The sequence below is a fragment of the Maylandia zebra genome, linkage group LG12, assembly GCF_041146795.1.
Source record: "Maylandia zebra isolate NMK-2024a linkage group LG12, Mzebra_GT3a, whole genome shotgun sequence".
NCBI lineage: Eukaryota > Metazoa > Chordata > Actinopteri > Cichliformes > Cichlidae > Maylandia > Maylandia zebra.
In genome coordinates this window covers 39,743,750-39,767,264 of record NC_135178.1, presented here as the reverse complement: position 1 = coordinate 39,767,264, position 23,515 = coordinate 39,743,750, and the positions used below count along the sequence as shown (strand labels likewise).

The 23,515-nt window shown below is 41.0% G+C and overlaps 1 protein-coding gene across 3 annotated transcripts; it reads left to right on the top strand.

Annotated features, from left to right (window-relative positions):
• The first annotated feature begins 3,905 nt into the window (after positions 1-3,905).
• LOC112435676 (GTPase IMAP family member 8-like) lies at positions 3,906-17,135 on the top strand. Of its 3 annotated transcripts, XM_076891290.1 has the most exons (6): positions 3,906-4,642; positions 4,837-4,902; positions 5,744-5,821; positions 6,357-6,412; positions 12,964-14,193; positions 14,286-17,135. In XM_076891290.1, exons 4-6 carry the CDS (start codon positions 6,394-6,396, stop codon positions 15,839-15,841), a joined length of 2,805 nt encoding a protein of 934 aa, XP_076747405.1. In that variant the 5' UTR covers positions 3,906-4,642; positions 4,837-4,902; positions 5,744-5,821; positions 6,357-6,393; the 3' UTR covers positions 15,842-17,135. The 3 variants fall into 3 exon arrangements, with proteins under 3 accessions (XP_076747405.1, XP_024655604.2, XP_076747406.1); XM_024799836.2 differs by lacking the exon at positions 4,837-4,902; XM_076891291.1 differs by lacking the exons at positions 3,906-4,642; positions 4,837-4,902 and adding an exon at positions 4,909-5,534.
• Positions 17,136-23,515: the final 6,380 nt, after the last annotated feature.

Sequence of the window (23,515 nt, the reverse complement as noted above, 5' to 3'; positions counted from 1 at the left end):
TGAAGCACCGCAGCAATTTCCTAATGTTGTAAACCTGCTCAACATTTGGCAATAAAACCCTTTCTGATTCTGAGTTTACATTAGAAAACACAACAGTGAAGAAAACATATCATGTTTAACCCGAGTAGCGAAAGACCGCGGGGGTTTGAAGACGATGTGTCGGCTCAGATATTTGAAGTTCACACAGCTACATTCTCACCTGAAAATATGTTAAAAGTTTTTTGTGACCCAGAAAGAGAAATAAGAGTAATATTAAAACTAAGCAGCTGCCGCCATTGTTGTAAACTGGAATTGGCTGGGCCGCGCTATCAATTCTGTGATATGGTTGTTGTGAATTTTAGCACTACGGTTAGCATTTACAGGATATTGTTTTGTAGTGATATTATACAGGAAAACTGTTACTCAATAAGGCCCATTTACTAGTTGTTTTTCTCTTTCTATGTGACCCAAGAATTAATGTGTAAGAATCACAGGCTGGTACTTCAAGGTTGAAAATACCACAAGAGATCACCTCCTTATTCCCATCCTCCCTTCTCTATCTCTTAGAAAAGAGCTTGTTAAGGGCCAGGTGGTTTGTTTCAGAATTCACTAATGAAAGAACTCTGTATTCTATGTCTAGGAGTGTATTTTCTCTTGCTATGTCAACTCAAGATTTATGGTGTGAAAGTAGATGCTAAGGTTGGAGGGAAAACACCGACAAATCACTCTTTTACCTATCACTCCCTTGCAGAAGATGTTTATGTGAAGACCATCTGGTTTTTGTGTCAGAACTCAGGATGTAGGAGACCTCTGTATAAGATTTATTGTTCTTGTGAGTGCATCTTTGTTGCCCTTGCTGAACAAAGGATTCCAACTGTCAGAAGGACGCCACCCCACCCAGTGGGCAGGGTTGTAACTTGAAACTTGTTGACACACGAACCCTTCTGCCTATAAAACTGCTGCACAAAAGAATAAACTTTGAGTTAGTTTGGAATGACAATCTAGAACAGTCTCCGTGTCTCTTTGTTCTTCCAAACTGCTCCCGGTACTCCGGCCGGTACCGTGATTAACCGTTGATCATGCTTGAGAATATTTTGATTTTGTTATAGGTTAAAGGATGGACTCTGATGATTCCAGCCCACGCCTCAGAGAAACCCGGAACGGAGTTTCTTACAATGGTTTTTTTCAATTTTGTTGCCCGGGTGGAAATTCGGGAGAATGGGAGACTCCGGGAGATTTTCGGGAGGGGCACTGAAATTCGGTATTCTCCTGGAAAAATCAGGAGGGTTGGCATGTATGGTTGTGGCAACATCACTAACCTTGTCAAACACCTCAGAGTAAATCACAGAATATGACGAGCGTATGTTGAGGCGAACTGACGAGGAGGACAGGGACAGGTGCTGCTAGGGCGAGACTGACGTCTCTCACAGAGTCCTTTACTGCTGCAGGCAACGTGTTCAAATAGGGCAAAACTTGAGGTTTTTTATTTCTATATGATGAACTCTGCATTATTAAGTGATAAGAACAAGAAATCTGATGTCCTGTAATCATTATGATGCTATAATTTGAGATACAATAAATAAAATAAGTTTTTGTACAAAGTATCGGTATCGGATCAGTATCGTCCATACCACCCTGGATATTACTTGGTATCGCACATCACTAGTGTTTAAGAATCTTGGTGTTCATATTCATAACATGTTTACAGATGTATTTGTTATACTAGAAAGTCTTGGTGAGGATTATCAGGTGTGGTGTTCTAGAAGATTTGTACAATTACATTTTTATATACATGAGTGTGAACGACCATATTATATACACAAACACACACACACACAAAAACATTTACAAAATTGTTAAGGCGGGTAACACCAGAGGTTCAGTATGGCTAGCTTTGGTTATGTGAACTCCACATGCGGAGGTAATAAGGCACATATAACTCTTTTTTCATGTTAGCCACATGTAGGGCAGCTGTCACCTCACAGCAAGAAGGTTACTGGTCTGAATGGGTACCATGAGTATCTAAGTCAGCTAGGATAGGCTACCTGATAAGGAGACCTGGTTACAGATAATGGACAAAGCATATCTTACTTCTCAGCAGGTGTTCATAAAGTTTCCTCATCTTCATGAGGATGTCACGTGCAGCACCTTCCGCTGGTTCGATGTGAGTGATCACATCCCCTACTACACGGCCCTTTCAGTCAAACTGTCCAAGAAACAGAATTAGTTGGTAGCCCAGGGCATGTAGCTTTGAAACCTGCAAGAACAACAAAGAAAAACATGCAGCCAGTCTTTCATGTAAGCAAATTGATGTATAACAAACCTTTAAGTTTCACATCTTTGTTGTTTTATTGTCGTAGTTAAACAGTAATTATGGTGACCAAACCTGTAAATTTCTCTTTTGTCTCTCAGTTAATAGCCGATTAAATTAAAAATCAGAAGTAGCTTAAATTAAAATAGTTGAAGTTTTTTCTAGTTTGATGTCTTTAGTGTGATGATGTTATTCTGATGTGAATAGCTTTTTTATTTATGCTCTTTTATAAATTAATATTTTATGTGTTTAAACATGTCTTGTTAGTTTCTTACTTCATCATATTCAAGGAAACATTGATAACTGTGATAAATATAGAATTGTCTGGCAGACCAACCCTAGATCAGAACTTTGAGACTTACTGACAACTGGGCAAAAATAACCACCCTGCTCGCATTTGTTTTTTTTAACAGAAGCAGCCCAGATGCTGTTTTTAAGCTTTTCTTGTTTGTTTTCTTGTTCCTTTACGTTCAGGCTGCCCAGGCATCCACTGCATGTCTCCCTGTTGCAGGTGTTTGGAGCCTGACAGGAAGGGCCTGGTTTGGTTTTTGGCTTTGTCATTTCTGCAAATGAAAACGAAACATTTAGGGATTATTTCAGGTCTGTTTTTGTGAGATGATTACATAAATAATTTCTTAGCAACGAAATTACAAATATTATGAAGGAGTATTACACCACATTTAGAAAAAAAAATTAATTATGAGATTAAAGTCTTGAATATTGAATTCATTACAGAAAAATAAAATTTGCTAAAGTAGAGCATTACTAATGTTAACTGGGTGGCCAAGCTAGTGTATTTCACATGGGAAAAATTACAAAAGAAAAAAAAACTTCTTGGTACACTGACTGCTCTATGAAAATATTTAATAATGGATTGGATTTATATAGCGCTTTTCAAGGCACCCAAAGCGCTTTACAATGCCACTATTCATTCACACACACAATCACATACTGGTGGAGGCAGCTACAGTTGTAGCCACAGCTGCCCTGGGACAGACTGACAGAGGCGAGGCTGCCATATCGCGCCATCGGCCCCTCTGGCAAACACCAGTAGGCGGTAAGTGAAGTGTCTTGCCCAAGGACACAACGACCAGGACAGAGAGGCCAGGGATCGAACCGGCGACCTTCCGGTTACAGAAAAAAGGCACCGAAATAAAATGGCTTCCCACCCCTAAAGCTACAGGGTCAAAATAAAAGGCCCATTTACACTATTTACAACACAGCGAAAAGCTTCTCATCCTAGAAAACAGATTCACACGCAGCCATATGGGAACAGGAAGTGGCAGCGAAGGGTGCCCCGGCCAATTTGTGTCCGGCCTCTCCCAGTCCTCCACCAATGGTCAGCCTCCACCTGGAACTTACATAACACCAACAACACAGAAAACAAACTTTGAAAAAATGTTTGTCTGAAGTGAAAATGCAAAAAAACACTTCATGAAAATTGCACCAACTCATCTTCATGGAATCTGTTACTGATACTAAGTGAGCAGGTAAAACAGGTCAGACAGGTCTCTCTTTACAGAACTAAACATGCATAACAGACGCCGTGTGAGCTTTTAGGATTGAGAAACATTTAGTGATCTCATATGGGCGATACATTTGTGGCGACAAACAAATTGTGCTTGCTGTAACTCTGGCCTAGTGAGTTACAATGAGTAAATGAAAGAAGAACAGTTTCTTCCAGGTGTTTTTATTTCTTGCTTTCTTCTTTACAAGATATTTAATTTTTGTAGACTTTAAACCCTGTAATATGTCTGGGGTGGCTGTAGCTCAGGCAGTAGAGCAAGTCACCTACTCCAGGCTGCTTCAGTCTCATGCCAAACATCCTTGGGTAAGGTCTTGATGCTCAGGCTCAATCATCCAGGTAAGTAAATCCCAAAACGTTGATTCTGTTCATCTGGATGTTTTCAGTGGGAGAAACATTTCGTCACTCAGTGACTTCTTCAGTCTCAGCTGACTGCAGGTTTCCCCAAAAGTACATTGCACAATGACTGAAACTAACACTACTGAATTAACAATGGGACAACTACTGATCAAAGCCCATTGATTGAAATCTCAACCTAATTTCTTTGTTTCAGTGTATTGATTGTTGCAAAACATTTTTTGATGACTTCTTCACGTTTTTTACAAAGAGGACTTTAACTTTAGGGGAAAAAACATCAGAGCACAGATATGGTGGGATTTAACATCTTGATGTCTGAGTCCATATTTCTCAACAGAAAAACAAGCTAGTGTTACCTGACACATTTTTTTCCAAACCACACCCAGTCCACATATTTCACAGGCAGAACTGGAGTTTTTTTTACTTTCACTTTAGCCATCTTGGTGTGAGGACACAACTGACTTCAGCAGGTAAGTAATACCTAGATACCTAAATGCTTCACCGAAAGAAAACAAGGGAAACTACTGACGTAAATACAATTTTCAATGTGAGGGAATAAGTGGTGATTTTTGTTTTGTTTGATCTCAGCTGACACTTCAGATTACTTCTAGCAATTTATATAAGCATTTTTGTAAAATTCTTATATGATTACATACTTTTATAGAGAACATGTCATTCCACCTCCAGAACCAGATGCTTCATGACATTCAGTCACTACTGGTTACAACAGGTAACCTTCTGTGTAATCATAAATTATATACTTGTGAGTTTTCAGTTATTTTGTTTGTATTTATTGTCCTGGTCCTGGGTCTGTGACCCAGTGAGTTGCACTGTTTATTATTTATTTCCCTCATGTTATTGCTGTCTGTATTTCTAGGTCCTAGTGTTGATCCCTTTGCTCCTCGTGTTATTCTGTGCTCCCTCTGTTCTGTGTCTACTCATCCCTGCCTGTGTGTTCCAGTGTAGTCAGGTCTCTGTGTAAAGCTTGTGTCTCTGAGTCTGTGTGTGTTGAGTTTCCTGTTTTATTGTGAAGGTCTGTGTCTCATGTATTCTGTTTTACTTCCTTGTCTCGTCTTGCCCAATCAGTTCCAGCTGTTGCCACCTGTTCCTCATTCCTTCGTGTTTCTGCTTGTGTATTTGTAGTGCAGTCAGCTCGTTCTCATCGCTGGTCCGTCTGCGATGTCTCCTGGAGTCTCCCTGTGTTTCCTCTGTTTAGGTTCCCCTTAGTTTCTGTGTATGCCATTCGCCGCTCCTGCTGTATCCTGCGCACCTTAAATAAAGCTCACTTGCATCATAGGCAGTGCTTCCATTTTGGGTCCTCGATCATAACTCCACACGTCTGCCGCCGCAGCCGTGACATTTGTATATATTTTTTCTTAAATAGTTTGAATTTTGAATATGTTTTGTAAAATATGTTCATCAATTGGTAAATATGCAATGGAAATGTGTTTCAAACATAGAAAACAGCTGTAAACACTTTGATCTTTGTAGCACTCACAGTTTGTATTAAAACTTTACATTTGGAGAAATATCGCCATGTGAAACACTTTTATCTTATTTTATTAATCCAGGCACAGCTCTACTTTAATTCATACCTTTTGAACTGTCAAGTTAATCTTGGTGTAAGGAGACATTGGAGACATCAGCAGGTGAGTGAACTAGAATGAAAGTAAATTCTTCCAAATTAGATATAAATGAAGCTTGTCGATAATGTATTTAGAAAGTAAATCACTGATCACACCCAAAACTGTCAAATTAATTATTATATCAAAATTTTAGATGAAATAATAGTACAAAGTAATACTAAGGGGCAATGCGTAGGTGATATTTTTTAAACACCAAATCACAGTTATCAGCCATATGAACATTTTCAAGCAACTTAAAGAAGTCCAGACGCTTTTCTTTCCAAGCTCCTTAGACTACGATGACCTGGATGACTGAGAACCTCTTAACTCTGAACTTATATTATGTTAATATTAATGATGATTATGCATAAATTACATGCTTCTGCTTCTTCCATACTTATCACTTAATTTAAATACTAATAATTAAAAATGGCATCATAGTTAAGGTTAAGATTCTTTTTGGTTAGAAGGATTCATTTTCTACAGTCGCCTTGCTTTTGGAGTGTGTATTTGTCAGTGTTGTGTTTATAGCATCAAACACTTTCCCTCCCCTCTACAGGTCAACCAGTCTATGGTGTTTTCAGCAGAGTGACATCATGGCCTTTTCAGAATCTGGTGAGTCCAGTCATCTTCACTGAGATAACACACTGCACTGACACTTTGCAAATATTTCACAAGCACTTAGACAAAAAGAGTTTAAATATCAACATCTTTACGGGCTTGTGCACGAGTAACCACACAAGCTGGGTACAGCTTCAGCGTCAACGAAATGTCTGGGGCCTTGTGACTGACGGGATTATCTAGAACAGTGGTTCTTAACCTGAGTTCGATTGAACCCTAGGGGTTTGGTGAGTCGTCTCAGGGGTTCGGCAGAGGCTCCGCCGTGACATGCACGGCTCATTTTGTGCACCAGTAAAACAAAATCTATGTCTTGAATTTGAAAAAAAAAATCATATTTTATTTTTCACTATAGAGGGGTTCAGTGAATGCGCATAGGAAACTGGTGGGGTTCGGTACCTCCAACAAGGTTAAGAACCACTGATCTAGAACCTCCAGACTAGGACGCACTAACCCACCCCAACAACACGCAAGGTTAGCAAGGTTGGGCATACTGCGATGGGAAAAACTCCTGAAACAAGTTCTGATTTTATATAAACCCATTGAACTGGTCTGGGAGCCATCTCTATTCCACGCAGTACAACATTAAAACCACATGCAGTCTGCTGAGAAAGGCAAAACACTAGAAAGAATTAATCTGAGCACCTCCAGCGTCTCTCAATGCGCACTGGTTTCAGGTCAGTGTTTCTATTACTTAGTGAGACCAAACCATCAAAGATGAACGGCACCTTACCGCCACAACCAAGCAACTCAGGATTGGATGCTACTTTCACAAAGGCAATACCTTTAGTTTGCTGAGAATTTAATGCTTCAGGTCCAAACAGTTCACAATGACATGTCCCGGTTTATAACAACACGAAATTCATGACTCTTTTGAACCTAAAGTTTTAGCCATGCCTGCCTGCTGCACGGCACTGAGCCATGACTTCTCATTAACTGTGACAAAGGACTTATGGGTGAGCACATACTCATCAGCAAGAACAGCTGCAGTTGCTAAAGTGTTTACTTTCTGCTCATTCAAGTGTAAAACTAAACTCTCTGGAAGGCCCTTTTTAAAGTCTTCCAGTGACATCAATTCACGCAGTGATTAATAATCATTGGCTTTTAACGCAGAGTACTACTTGTCAAAAAGGATCCCTTTTTCCCTGGTAAACTCCCCATATGTTTGGGAGGGAAGTTTCCTGTTGCCGAAATTTCTGCCTGTATGCTTCAGGGACCAATTCATAGGCCTGAAAAACAGCCGATTTTAAACTGGAATAATTCAAATGTCCTGTAAAGGAAGTGTGGCCACCACCTTCTGGGCTTTGCCAGTCAGATTACACTGCAATAAAAGGGGCCATATATCACTCGGCCACTGCAAAGTCGGGGTAGAACCTGGAAGAACAGCAGAGACAGATGAGGCTTGTGGCTGAGACTCCAGCTTACGCAGCCTCACTGCTTTATCTGCTTCTGTCTCCAAGCAATGGATCTCAAGCTCTAGCTGAACTCGCCTGACCTGGGCCTTCTCCTCAGCCTCCAAATGGAGCCGTACCAGTCGCACCTTTAACCGGCCCCCAATCCATGCTTCTGAACTTCCAGAGGAGAGGTGATCATAGCCAGGGAGCGTGCGCGGTGTCTTCGCCCGCTCATCTCCCACACCATCCATACTAGAACCATCTTTATGGTCGCTCTCAAACAAGGAAGTTCGTCTTAGCTCACCAGAGCCTTCAGGCAGGTAAGAGGCTTGGATCAAACCAGCCTCCACCAACTTGTCTGCTACTAGTTATTTCAGCTTACTCTTACAGTGTTTTAAGGACACGAAGGACACGAAGCAATCCGCAGCAATTCACACTTGTGGCAGCTATCAAGGAGCTCAACAGATGGAGCAGCTAAGAACCAATCCAAACAAAATGCAGCCAACATGGTGCTCAACCAGGGAGGAGGGCAGAGGGGAAATAAAGGTAGCAAAACACAGGTTCTCACTTTTTCACAAATGGAATTCTCCTGATGGGGGAAAAGGAGCCCCGGACGAGCCCCTACTTATGTTACGACCCCCTCTGCTAGGGAACTTGGAGGAGTAACATACATAACCCCTCACACAGGAAACTAAATGAAGAAAATATTTTATTGCAGAGGCACCGTAGGGGTCTGGTGCAGTGTGTCGGGCAGCAGCCAGGAACAAGGCCCTAGCGGACTAATCCCCTGCTACCAAGACAAGAAATTGGGACATGGAATGTTCCTCTCTGGTGAGAAGGAGCCTGAGTTAGTGTGTGAGGTTGAGAGGCACCGAATAGATATAACTGGCCTCAACACACAGCTTGGGCTCTGGAACCAGTCTCCTGGAGAATGGATGGACTCTGTCTCCAGCTGGAGATGCCCTTGGTGGGAGGTAGCAGGCCGAGGTGGGTATTCTATCCCCTCAGGTTGCTGCCTATATGTTGGGTTTTTTTCCCGTGGACTAGAGGGTTTGTTCCCCGCGCCTTCGGGTCGGGGAATGGGTCCTGACTGTCATCTGCACATATGCGCTGAATGATGAGTACCCAGCCTTCTTGGAGTCCTTGGGTAAGGTGCTCCACCTGGGGACTCTGTTGTCCTACTGGGAGACTTCAATGGTCATGTGGGCAACGACAATGAGACCTGGAGGGGCGTGATTGGGTAGAGCGGCCTCCCGGATCAAAACCCGAGTGGTGTGTTTGTTTGTTTTTTCTTTCTTTCTTTTTTTAAAAACCTTTATTTAAATGGTAAATGGCCTGTATTTGTATAGTGCTTTACTCCTTTCTGTCATCGTTGTATTTTTACTCAGTTGTATATAGTATTTGTATTCTATTTTTATCTTATTGTATATTTATTTTATTGTATTCTACTGTATATAGTATTTTATTCTATTCTGTACAGTTGTGTACTGTATTTATTCTTATTGTATTCTAATTTTTGCCTCATAACATTTGCACTGTCCACTTCCTGCTGTGACAAAACAAATTTCCCACGTGTGGGACTAATAAAGGTTATCTTATCTTATCTTATCTTAGCCCTATGCACCCCAAAGTGCTTTACACTACATTCAGTCATCCACACATTTAACCAGGAAGATCCATTGAGATTAAAAACCTCTTATTCAAGGACGACCTGGCCAAGATAGGCAGCAGGAAGAGTCTCACAGTTACAAAAGTTACTCAATTAAACACAGCCAGCAGCAACACCACACATGCAAAAAGAAATAAAAATTAAAAAAATAAAAATAAAATTAAACAAAAATTCCAAATTCTGTTAAAATGACAATCAGTCTAATGGAAACAGTTTCATGGATTCTTAGTTTACATTTAAAAGCACTTAATGAAAATAATTCAGTCATTTTCCAGTCGTTCTGCAGGTTGTTCCAAGCACAGGGTTCTAAATTCAGTTCGGGCAAATGGAACAGAAAGCAACAAATAACCTTGTGCATGAAGAGGATAGTGACCAGCATGCTTCATTGCAAGCTGGGAACATATATAAGAAGGCAGCAATCCCAGTATTGCCATAGAAATAAAACTGCATAAGTGAGAGTTCCTCCGACTTGCCAAAGCAGACCATCCTACCTGAGAATAGAACTCACAGTGGTGAGTCTGAAATGTACGGTTAGTGATGAACATCAGATCAACCATTTGAAGAAATTGAGCAGCAGAAGCATTCATATATAGAATATCCCCATAATCCAGCACAGGTAAAAATGTTGCAGCAACAAGCCGCTTCTTTGTATTAAAAGAAAAACCCAGATATTTCTACGTGTGAACAAACTCTATTATATTACCCTGAAGAGTGGTTACTGATGGAATTGTTTGGGTCCATTTCCTTGATTTAGAAAACAACACTAGCTTTGTTTTGCCTGAATTGAGAACAGTTGTTGAACAACAGTTGAGTTGCTCGTTTGGCTCTCGGCGAAGGCGGTCACACTTTTCTCCTCTCCTCTCCCTTATCTTCCCTGCTTAGCTTCTTATGTCCTTGTCTTGTCTCGTGTTTTTATTTCTCCCTGGAACACTCTCTCACAGTCTGTTTCTAAAACCTAAAAGAGAATTATGGATTTGATCAACTGGTCTCTGAATGCAATTGACACACTCTTCTCAACGAGAAGCCCCGGGTCAGGAGAGTCCGAGTGCCCTGGAAGGACTTTCCCTGCCGGACACACGATGGACGGGTGGCATAACTGGAGGGTTGTGTGCCTGGCGGGACTGTCGATCGAGGACGTTAAAGATATCTATCTATTTGGAACCATGATAACAGGGTTCTTGCTGATCGGAGCTGGCTTGGCCCTGGCTTATCGAAGAATTAAGACAGCGGAACCAGCTGTGCAAACCCCCCCAAGGCTGCCCGCTGGGATTGAAATGTTGGGACAAGGTGCAACTTCTCAGAATGGGCTCCCTGAGTGCAGCATGGTTAAGATCTTGGAGAAGCTTACGGCTGCCATGAACACTCAGAATAAGACCTCTGAGTGAAAGTTGGACCACATCGTGGAGCAGCTCACTGCAGTCGTGAGTTCTCAGAATCTGCTCTCTGAGCACAAGAATGACAAGACCACGGAGAGCAAGTTTGATAACATCATGGAGAAGCTCGCGGCTCTCCAACGGGAGATTGAGAGACCAATGTCGGTGTCGGAGTGTTAAAGTACAACTTTGAAATTCTCATGAGTTGTTTGTATAAAAGAAAAAAATACCATCTAATTGCGGCTATCCCTTCGGCGCCAGCTGTGGGCTCAAGGCTGGAGCCGTACAACAACACCCTGATAACGACTGTGTTTAGACTGTTCTTCCCATTCCATGCAAGGCCACCTGGGTTGGCTGGTAGTCTGTTTACTTAGCCTGATAGTGCGAAGGACACTGTCTCAGCTGAACTATGGACACGCACACACACATACACTTACACTGATAAGCACTCACTCTCCCCCCTCCCCTTCCAACGCCTTCGATGCTTGACTCCTCTTGGGGAACACGAGGCGGGTCGGGGAACACGAGGCAGGTCTGGGCCCGCGCTGGAGAGACGGCGCAGTGGCAGGATGGCTGCTGTGTTGCCTGGGATTACTCCTCACCCCCTACCCAACCCTGTTGCTGGTCACGTGCTCCATATTGTTGTGCTGTGGACATTTATGTGCTTTTCTGTGCGGAGGAGTTTTTTTGTTTCCTGTTCTCATGCTGTCCTCCTATAGCACAGCATGAGCAGAGGTCTCTTTTTTTTCCTGTTGTACTTTCCCATTGTAGTGTACATTTCAGTGTTTTTCTGTAATGCAACCGTTCTCTGACTTGTATCCCCATGTGATGTCTGTGTTGTGTGTGTATGGTCGGGGGGCGGGTTCATTCCACTGCAGGGCACCCTGCCACTGCATGTGGCGAATAAAAGCTTTAGTTTAAGCTAAAGTAATGAGTACTGGACAGGAGAAAATGTTTTCTGCAAGAAGTCAATGGCTTGGACAAGAGTTGAACCACAGCTGTAAATAACTGTGTCATCAGCATAGAAGTGCAATGTTGCATCTAGCACATTTAGACCAAGATTGTTTATGTAAATGATAAATAGAAGCGGACCTAATACAGAGCCCTGTGACACTCCGTTTATTTCTCGGACTTATGGGCAAATCCCATTTTGTCCATAACGAGTACCATGTTCGAACATAGGGGTTTCCATAAGTGCACATGGCACCAGGATGCCCTAGGTCACAGGTCGATGATGGATTTTGTAAATGTATCACTGGACCTGTAGCCATATGTTCTGGACACTCTGGTAAAGAGTTGGGCTGGGATATCAGCTGATCACGACCTGGTGGTGAGTCGAATCACACGGACAGACCAAGCACACCTAAAAGTACAGTGAAGGTGCGCTGCGAATGCCAGGCAGAGGCTCCAGTCCACGAGATCTTCAACTCACAGCTGTGGCATGTGGAACGTTGAGGCAATAAGTCAGACTCCTGGTGGGAAATGGCCTCCAGTTTGCCTGTAACAGGCCGTGGCCTAGTGTGAGCAGTGGGGATGAGAATCAACATTTTCAAATTTCCACCATGTTCCTCAGTCGGAAAAGTTTGAAGAGCCCACTCTGGGTCATGGATGAGATCCTGTCCCAAGTGGAGGATTTTAGGTATTTTTAGGTGTTGTTCACAAGTGACGGGAGAAGGAAGCAGGATATTGAGAGACGGATTGGTGCTGCAGCTGAAGTGATACGGATGCTGTACCAGTCCATCGTGTTGCAGAGACAGCTGAGTGTAAAAGGAAACTACCCACACCTAACTGTAACTGGGGACTGCATTTAGTAAATACGGTCCATAGTTTCACACACACACACACACTGCGACAACATGGTGAGAGATGGATGGATCAGTCGACAGTGAGATAATATTCAAATTTGATGGCAGTTGTTAGGTGTCACTTGAGTCTGTAACATTAAGTTTTCTGTCTGTGCTGATCCACCTGTAACCAACTAAAAGATATAGTCAGAAATATTTTAAAGAACATTTTTCTGGTCTATTTAGTTATTGAAAACTACGTAATGAAATGTGGTAAATAGGAGTGAGATGGACATGTGTGTTCTCATTATGAAATTTTTTTTTTCAGCACATGAACTCAGAATAATGCTGTTTGGAAAAAATGATGACAAGAAATCAGCCCTGGAAAACCTCATCACTGGAAAGAAAAGATCCATTGTGTCTAAAGTCCTTGGAGGAAAGCAATGTCACGCTGCCTCTGGAGAGTGGAACGGGAAACCGTTAACAGTAGTCAAAACTCCCGACATCTTCAGTCTGTCTGTTGATAAATTGTTAGAAGTGATGAAGAGCTGTGTGAGTCTCTGTCCTCCTGGACCAAATGTTCTGCTGCTGTTAGTGAGATCTGATTTCTCTGAAGAGGACAGAAAAAATCTGAACTTGGTCCTCAGTGTGTTTGGTCAAGATGCATTTAAGCACTCCATGGTCATCCTGACACATAATGAGAGAAAGAGTTCCTCAGTGGAAAGACTCATCAAACACTGTGATCACAGGCAGGAATATATCAGTTTTGACAAAAAAGACATTCCCATATCTTACTCAAAGTTTATGGAAAAAATGAATCAAATAGTGAGTAAAAACTGGGGAAAATATCTCATGTTAAAAGAAGAAGCTAAACCCACGAGAGTGAAGTCCAGTCTGAACCTGGTTCTGTGTGGGAGGAGAGGAGCAGTGAAGACGTCAGCAGCCAAGGCCATTTTAGGTCAGACTGAGCTTCATTCAGTCTCCAACTCATCAGAGTGTGTTAAACATCAGGGAGAGGTGTGTGGACGTTGGGTTTCCCTGGTGGAGCTGCCTGCCTTGTATGGAAAACCTCAGGAGGCAGTGATGGAGGAATCATTCAAGTGTATCTCCCTCTGTCAGGCAATCCATGCCTTCATCCTGGTCCTACCTGTGGCTCCCCTCACTGATGAAGACAAGGGAGAGTTAGAGACCATCCAGGAAACATTCAGCTCTCGGGTCAATGACTTCACCATGATTCTGTTCACCGTGGACTCAGATCCTACAGATCCAGCTGTTCTTAACTTTTTCAAGGAAAACCAGGACATCCAGAAGCTCCTTCAGACTTTTAGACAAAGACATGTGGTTCTCAATATCAAGGCTAAACAGCAGAGGGATAGTTTGGAGACCATGCTTCAGACTGTGGATAAAATGAGCCTGTCTGAAAAGAGCATGGGCAAACCACACTGTTATACAGCTATAACCTTGCTACATGCACAAATGGAGAAAGTCTTACAACAAGAGAAAATCATTAAGAGGCAACAAGATGAAGCTAAGAAATTGAAGATGAACATGATCACAGGTAAGCACAAATATTTTTCTTAGTCTGATGTCCTACAGTCTTGACATAACAACCTATAATAATAAATATAAAACTTTATGTTTATGTTTTAGGCGATGAAGGTGGAGAACAGGACTCAGACTGTCTCAGGATTGTGCTGATTGGGAAGACCGGCTGTGGAAAGAGCTCTACAGGAAACACCATTTTAGGAAGAGATGAGTTTAAAGCTGCATCAAGTCAAATATCAGTTACACAACAATGTCAGAAATTACACGGTGAGGTGGACGGTCGTCCTGTTGTTGTGGTCGACACTCCAGGTCTGTTTGACACAAGTTTGACCAATGAAGAAATTCAAGAGGAGATGGTGAAATGTGTCAGTCTCCTGGCTCCAGGACCACATGTTTTCCTGCTGGTGATACAGGTCGGCAGATTCACAGAAGAGGAGAAGGAGACACTGAAACTCATCAAGAAATTCTTTAAGAAGGATTCAGAAAAGTTCACCTTTGTTCTTTTAACCAGAGGAGACGATCTGGAGCGTCAGGGAGAGTCTGTTGATGATTACATCAAGAACAAATGTCACAGTTCCTTTAAGAAGCTGATCTCTGACTGTGGAGGAAGATACCATGTGTTCAATAACTCTGAGAAACAAAACCGCACACAAGTCAGTGATCTGATAGCAAAGATTGACACCATGGTGAAGGACAATGGAGGCAACTACTTCACCAATCAGATGCTGCAAGAGGCTGAAGTAGCGATACAGATGAAAATGGAGAGCATTCTAAAGAAGAAGGAAGAAGAGATTCAGAGAAAATACAATCAAGACATGGAAACCATTAAGGAAACAATGGAAAAAGAGAGAAAACAAATGGAACAGGAGAGACAAGAAAAAGCCAAAGAACTCCAGGAAATGGAGGAGAAAATTAGACTCGAACAAGAGAGAAGAAGAAAAGAAGAACAAATTAGAAATGAAGAAGAAATCAATAAGAAAAAGGAAGTAGAAAGATATCGGGAGAATTTTAACAAACAGATTGAAATTGTGGATAAACAAATTCAGTCAGAAAAAGAGGAAAAGACAAATGTCGACAGAAAGCTGGAAGAAAGCCGAGAACAGCTGAGAAAACAACAAGAAGAGTGGGAGAAAGAACAGAAAGAATGGTGGGAGAAACAACGACAAGAAGAAGAGACGAGACGAGAGGAAGAGCAAAAAATCAAAGAGCTTGAAGAAAAGTACAAACAAGAAAAGCAAATATATGAAAACAAACTTAAGGAGGATCACCTCAGAAGAGAACAGGAGGAAAAGGAGAAGAAAGAACTGGAGGAGAAACATAAGAAAACCCTGGAGGAGATGAAGAAAAAACATGAAGAGGACGCAAGAAAGGCAGCTGAAAATGCCAATGAATCCCAAAAGAAACTTGTGGAGGAATTAGCTTATCAGAAGAAAGAATATCAGAAGGAAATGAATGAGTTACTGAAACATGTCATCAAAAGGAATTCCAGTTATTACAGGATCAAGAGATTACTGGAAAAACAGGAAAATGAAATGAAGAAAGTGAAGGATGAGGATAAAAAAGAGGAACTCCAGGAAACACATGAAAAAGAATTAGTTACGCTTATGCAAGAAATCTTATCAGAAAAGATCAATGACGCATCAGCCTGCAGCGTTATGTGATAAGAAACGAACAGTTTCAGATGCTTCATTTTATGTCAGTAAAAACAAACAAAAAAGAATCAGTACTTCTTTAAAGTTCTGTATACTTCCCCATATTTTGCAGCACATAGAAAACACTTCTGCCTGGACATTCATTATTTTCTAAAGCTAAATACATGTATTCATATCCAATGAATACACAAAAAACAATCTAACAATATAAGGGTATGTTACAGAACTCCATTTGTTAGCTTACAAAAACACTAAAGACAAGTTATTATACAAGCACTTCTTCACATAATTATGTAATTTATTTCTGTCTCCAATTACAATGAACAATCACAGCAGAATTTATTAGTTCAACACAAATCTCTGATGTCAGATGCAGCCAGGCCACAAAATGAGCCGAAAAGGGGAAAAATGAATTATAATAGTAAAAACAGTCAATAAAAAAATCACAGTGGATCGACATGTTATTTGATTATTACAGTAAACAATATGGCAGAAAGCTGTAATACAGTTTTGTGTGATCATAATATACTTCGACTGCTAGTTAATAGAGACTTAATAATGAGACATGTAACTATAGTTGTGTCTAAATATGAAAAGACAGTGGTATAATACAGCTGTTATCACAACACAGTATATGTGTATCAAGTAAGACTGTACTCAGACTGGCTAATATTATATACTGTATTATTAAAGCCAAACGTGTGGATTCCCTGAGTTTTATGTCCCTGAGTTGTTAAGTAACAATATGTTCATTTATAACCATTACTACTTTCATAAATATATGTTTGATTAGTAAAGAAGGCAATTTATCATAAATGTATGAATAAACAGGCGACAGGAAAACGTCTTTAGTTTTGGTCATTAGAGACAGTTTGGTTTTCTTTCAGTAAAAAAAAAGATTTTTATGACTTGAATGAAATTGAATGTTTACATATAAGTCATTCTATTTTCTCTGTGACCTTTAAATTACAAATATTACAGCATTAACTTAATTTTTAATATATATTAATATCAATTAAATCAATAGCATATTGTAATAAAATGCCTTTAATGCTTTGATTTTTTTCTTTGATTATTGATTCTCCAATATGTTTTTTGTTTCATAATTAATGACATAACTGAGACTGATTTTAATGATATGTCGTTTGCTTGTTTCATATGGATTATTTGATTTTACTACAGTTCTTGTCTGTGGTTCAGTGTGGACTGTTGTTAAATGGTGAAGTCCAAAACCTTTTTTCAGTAACTTCATGTCTTTCTTGATGTTTCATCAAAGTAAACATTGAATTAATATCTCCACTTACACTGATGTATGTTTTCCATTTTAACTCCCAGATTAGTGATGATTGGTTTAACAAACTGTGTCAAAGAACCAAGATCCATAGTCGTGGTCTCAGAAAAGCCACCAAAAACCGTCACTTCTGTTTTCTGCTCATTAAAATGCAAAAAGCCCAAAGCCATCCAGGCCTTTAATTTATCAAGACACCTGAGCAGGGAGTCTGCTGATAAACCATTTATCTTTTTAATGAATCCTCGAGTCATCGGCAGAATAATGGAAAACAATTCCATGTTTCCCGTGTGGTGGCAGATTTCTTTATCCTGTGTATTGTTCACATATTTTAATCATATCACATTAGTAACAGTAATATCACTTTCTCACTTAGTTGTATGCATGTGAACTACAAATGGGCCTTATGCTCTACCACACACACTTGCCACAGTGAGGCCATTGTAAGTTCATGGGAGACGTTAAACAGAGACTCCTGTTTTAGATGATGGACAAGCAGAAAACAAGGTCATAATTCTCTCTGTGAGGGAGGAGGTTTTAAGGATGGGGGCTATGGGATAGTATGTATGCGCATTACTGAATATGTATAGTAAATATGTATATCTAAGTGTGTGTGTGTATATATACATATATATAAAATTAAATTAAATTAAATCTACAGAGGTCGGCAGTTGGAAATGTGCAAAACGAGTGGCATTTATATACAGTGTGGAGTGCATAATGTTGAAGTTCTGGTAAGTGAAGGTGAGGTGTCCATGACGTGTTCAGCAGTCTGATGGCCTGATGGAAGAAGCTGTCTCTCAGTCTGCTGGTTCGGGACCCGATGCTGCAGAACCTCCTTCCTGATGGAAGCAGTCTGAACAGTTTCTGGCTGGGGTGACTGGAGTCCTTGATGATCCTCCCCGCTTTCCTCAGGCACCGCTTCCTGTAGATGTCTTGGAGGGAGGGAAGCTCACCTCCAGTTATCCGTTCAGAACACCGCACTACTCTCTGGAGAGCTTTGTGGTTGTAAGTGCTGCTGTTGCCATACCAGGTGGTGATGCATCCAGTGAGGATGCTCTCAGTGGCACAGTGATAGAAGGTCCTGAGGATGCGGGGGCTCATGCCGAATCTTTTTGGTCTCCTGAGAAAGAAGAGGCGCTGCTGCGCCTTCTTCACTGTTTTGTGTCATGGTCCTGGGTCGAGCGACCCAGTGTTTGAGTTTATGTATCTTTTGTATTGATTTGTGCCTTAGCTTAGTTCACCTAGTTAATTTCTAGATTGCTGTTTAGTCTTGTTGTCTCCCCCTGTACTAAGTCTCCCTGGTTCATGCGTCATGTCTGCGTGGTTATGTTTAGTTCATGTCATGTCTAATCTCCATGTTTCCTGTTTTACTTTGAAAGTCTGTATTCAATGTCAGTGTATTTAGTTTCACCTCTCCTGTCCTGTCGTTAGGTTCATGTGTGTCAGCTGTGCTCCCATGTGTGTCATTTCACCGGTGTAAATCCAACAATCACGTGGGCAGAACTCAGCAGCTATGCACACAAAGAAACCACTGCGCCTGCAAGAGTTTCTCTTTTGCTCATGCGCTTTATCCGTGCACTTAAACTAAGAAACACACATCAGTCCTAAGAATCAGATCAAACTGTTTCTTTGTCTACTGAGTAAACCTCAATATATAATTATATATATTATATTATTGTGTCCAGCCTGTTTAATCATCAAGCACCAATTCTGTTTACATTATACATGCTTCCCTTAGGCAGCATCATTAGAAGAAATAGCATACATATACACTGCTATGCAGATGACACCCAGCTCTATCTGTCCATGAAGCCAGATAACACACACCAATTAGTTAAACTGCAGGAATGTCTTAAAGACATAAAGACCTGGATGGCCGCTAACTTTCTGCTTCTTAATTCAGATCAAACTGAGGTTATTGTACTCGGCCCTGAAAATCTTAGAAATATGGTATCTAACCAGATTCTTACTCTGGATGGCATTACCTCCAGTAACACTGTGAGGAACCTTGGAGTCATTTTTGCTCATTTTGCTTTGGCTCTTGACAGAGGCGGTCACATCTCTCTCCCTCTCCTCCCTTAGCTTTCCTGCTTGGCTTCTCATGTCCTTGTCTAGACTCGTCTAACTCTAACCTTCAGAGAGTCTCTCAGTTTTGTTCTCGAAGCCTAAAGAATTGCATGTCACGTCCTTTTTACATGGTGGAAGATGTAAAGAGGGAAGGATGTAAAGGGTGCAGGTAACTGTATGTGCAACACGCAACATGTACGTGTAACTTACTAAGATTGATTGATTGATTTTTGACCAGGATATGTCCTTCATTGTGCATATTAAACAAATATTTTCTTCCATTTGTACAATATCTCTAAACTACTAGTACCATATCACCCTATTAGAGCACTTCACTCTCCCACTGCAGGCTTACTTGTTGTTCCTAGACCTTCCAAACTACAGACCGATCTCTAACCTCTCATTATTATCCAAGATCCTGGAGAGACTAGTTCTCTCCCAGCTCCAGGCGCACTTGGACACGAACAATATTGCTGAGAAATTTCAATCTGCTTTTAAGCCACTGCATAGCACTGAAACAGCGTTGGTTAGAGTTCTTAATGATATTCTTGTAATTACTGATACTGGACGCTCTATGGTCCTAGTTTTACTGGACCTCTCTTCGGCTTTTGATATGGTGGACCATAACATCTTATTATTAAGACTTGAACACACTGTGGGTATTAGAGGCACTGCCCTCCACTGGTTTAAATCATACCTCGCTGACAGGTCCTTTTCGGTTAACTTGGGCACCTTCTTCTCTTCCTCTGCACCAGTCTGTTGTGGTGCGCCTCAAGGATCATTTTTAGGCCCTATTCTTTTCTCATTGCACCTAGAGGGAGCAAATACAATCTTTGAAAAATACAATATCGCCTTCCACTGTTACGCCGACGACAGATCTATTTTGAACTTACTGATGACCTTACTGTGTCCCTGCACTACTTTCAAGAATGCATGCGTAAGGTCAAAGAATTGTTCCTGAGTAATTCCCTCGACTGAGACTGTGGTGTTCAACAGTAAAATCCCTCGTGCCCAACTCTGTGCTGCCCTGGGTCCCTTTGCTAGCTTTTCTTGTGACTTTGTCAGTAACGTGGGTGCACTGCTGGATAGCTTGTTCAAAGTCGATAAGCAAGTGTCTGCTGTAGTGAGATCTAGCTTCCACCAACTGCGCCTTATCTCTAAGGCTAGGCATTATATTCCGCACGAGGACCTGGAGAAGCTTATTCACGCTTTTGTGACCTCCAGGTTGGATTATTGTAACTCCTTGTACTACAGTCTTCCCTCTTCTCTTCTTCTTAGACTGCAAACAGTCCAAAATGCAGCAGCCCGCCTCTTGACTGGTGCCAGGAAATTTTGCCCTATTACTCCTGTCCTAGCTAGCCTGCATTGGCTGCCCATAAAGTACCGTATTCAATTTAAAATATTACTCCTTACATTCAAAACTATTAATAAATTAGCACTGAGTTATCTTAGTGAACTTCTCAAACCACATACTCCTGCTAGAACACTCAGATCTGCCACTCAACTACTTCTTACGCAACCCAGATCTCGGCTGAAGTCTCGGGGTGACCGTGCGTTTGCTCTGGCTGCCCCGGGACTGTGGAATAACCTTCCTCTCGACCTCCGCGCATCTGATTCTATTGCACTGTTTAAAACACGACTAAAAACCCACTTATTCAATCTTGCCCTTCCCTCTAGTTAACATTTCTTTTATGATTTTATATCATGCACTTTTATGCTCATTTAATTCCTTGTTTGTTCTGTATCTGTTGCTTTCCTATGTATCAGTGACAGCTACCTGCTTGCATACCTAGTACTTGCTTTGGTCCTATTTCTGTTATCTTCCTTTTATTCTCTATGTTACTTGGCATACCCTTGGTTTTAAGTGTGCTTTATAAATAAAGTTCGTTATTATTATTATTATTATTCTCATTATTATTTAAAAGTAGAATGGGAGGCAGAGCCTTCAGTTTTCAGGCCCCTCTTCTGTGGAACCAGCTTCCAGTTTGGATTCAGGAGACAGACACTATCTCTACTTTCAAGATCAGGCTTCAAACTTTCCTTTTTGCTAAAGCATATAGTTAGGGCTGGACCAGGTGACCCTGGATCCTCAATAGGCATATGCTGCTGGGGGATTCCCATGATGCATTGGGTGTTTCTCCTTCACTCAACTTTTTTGTTTGTTTTTACCTCTCTGCATTTATTTGTTAGTTATAATTAACTTCTGTTCCTCCCCTCACCTGAACCCGTCGCAGCAGATGATTTTAGTGATATTTGTAATAATCTGATAAACAATTTTTCTGTGTTTTAATGAATTATCGCTCATCAACAGCTCCTGTTAGAACCAGTGAGGAACAAAAGTTGCTCCATGCAGGAAAGCTGTGTGTTAAGCTGTGTGCAGCAGATCACACATTTTCTAAATGTTCACCATTGGTCAGGCATTGCTATCAGCGTAAGAAGGAGACAGAAGAAAATACAAAGTTTATAAATTCTTCTTTTACTCGAGCAAACCAAGTAGAAACAGAGAGCATGTTTCTCTCATAGTTAGGAGCTTGAAAGAAGTGACTGAACGGGTGGAGAGTCTCAGGTATTTAAACCCTAGTGGGGGTCGTCCCTTAAGAGGTGGTTCTTAACCCACTATTAACCATGTGTGCCGTCACATGAGTCAGGCGTAGGTCATTACCTGTTTCCTGCCTTCTCTGTATAACTGTAGAGCCTACAAAATTAAGCACTTTGAGGCACCTGTTGTTGTGATTTTCTGAAAATGAATAAAGTTGAGTTGAATCCAATTCAATTAAGTACACGTGTGTACTACATGTGATGTTTTATATACTGTACCAGCCATGATAGAAAGAAATAAGATGTTGGTACATATTTAACATAATTGGACTTGATGTGTAAAGCGCTTTCGGTGTTATGTGACGGCTGTGTGCAGGCAGGAAAAGGACCCAAGGTGCAGACTCCGGAGGCAAAACTTGAACTCAAAACAGCTTTAATGCTGAACTCAAACAGGATAACAAAACTGAGACTACAAAAGAACCTTACACAGAACACACACACAGCAAGATAAGGGTAGATCACAACCATGACAAACTGAAACACAGGGCTTAAATACACAGAGGGAGCAATCAGGGAATGGACAACAGGAGGGAAACACAGCTGGGACAAATCAGAACTGACGAGACAAGGAAGCGTAAACTGAACACACTGAGATAAGACAGAGACCTTCAAAGTAAAACAGGAAACACATAACACAGACTGAACAAAGACACAGACTCACATGCAGGCACTACAGAGGGAACAGAGACGTGGGACCAGGGCAGACACAGACACTGACTGGACACGGGGATATAGCAGACAGGGGAGACAGCAACTAAGGATAACACAGAGACAAACCATAAGACATGACTCTAACAAAAACCCAAAGACTAGAAATTATAAATAATATAATAAACTCAAAAACCCTGGGTCAACGACCCAGGCATCCTAACATTTGGGTCCTTAGGGACTAGTAAGGTGCTATACAAATACAGGCCATAATTATCCCTAAAGTTTCCATTTCTTTGTATTTTCTCTCTCGTCTAACTTTTGCCAGTCACTCTCCATGAATTTGCTTTTATTCGTTCATTTTTATATTTGTGAGTTCCTGTATTGACTGTTGTTATTTTCTGACTGCCAATTTGAAAACTTTGGTGAAAGAAATATGTAGAAATGCAGGAGGAGGAATCAGCAGTGATCTGATCACAATAGTTATTGAATGCATCCACAACACTGTAGTTAGATTTCCAGGGAGATTCAGTTCAATTTTATTTATACAGCACCAACTCACAACAACAGGTGCTGTATATTGTAAGGTAGACGCTACAATAATATGGTGGCATGTCAGGTTACATCGTAGTGTTCAGACGAGTTATTATTATAGGATTATTTATAATGTTTCACTACAACATTATAGTGTTTATAGTGGAAGGTACAGGTTTGCTGCTGAAGCATAAATACACAGTTAGCCTTCAATCCGATGGATGTCATCACATGAGGCCAAAAGCTGAAGTATTAATAAAATTACATTTTTGACTGGTTTGGCCTTTTTGTTTGTTTTCAGGATTCTTCACTCAGTTTTGCACAGGTCTGGATGAAAATGTCATCCATGAGGTTTGGCTCAACTTTGAACTTGGAAGGATTATTTACCAATGTGGGATTTCACATTCTGACTTATATCAGAATCTAGTCAAGAACAGCTCTAGTTCTTAGTTACTTTGAAATTATTTTAAGGTTTGAGAAGACTGAGCAATAAACAATAATTTAGACGTATATTTACTTCACAGTGCTCAGTGGAACTCTGAAAA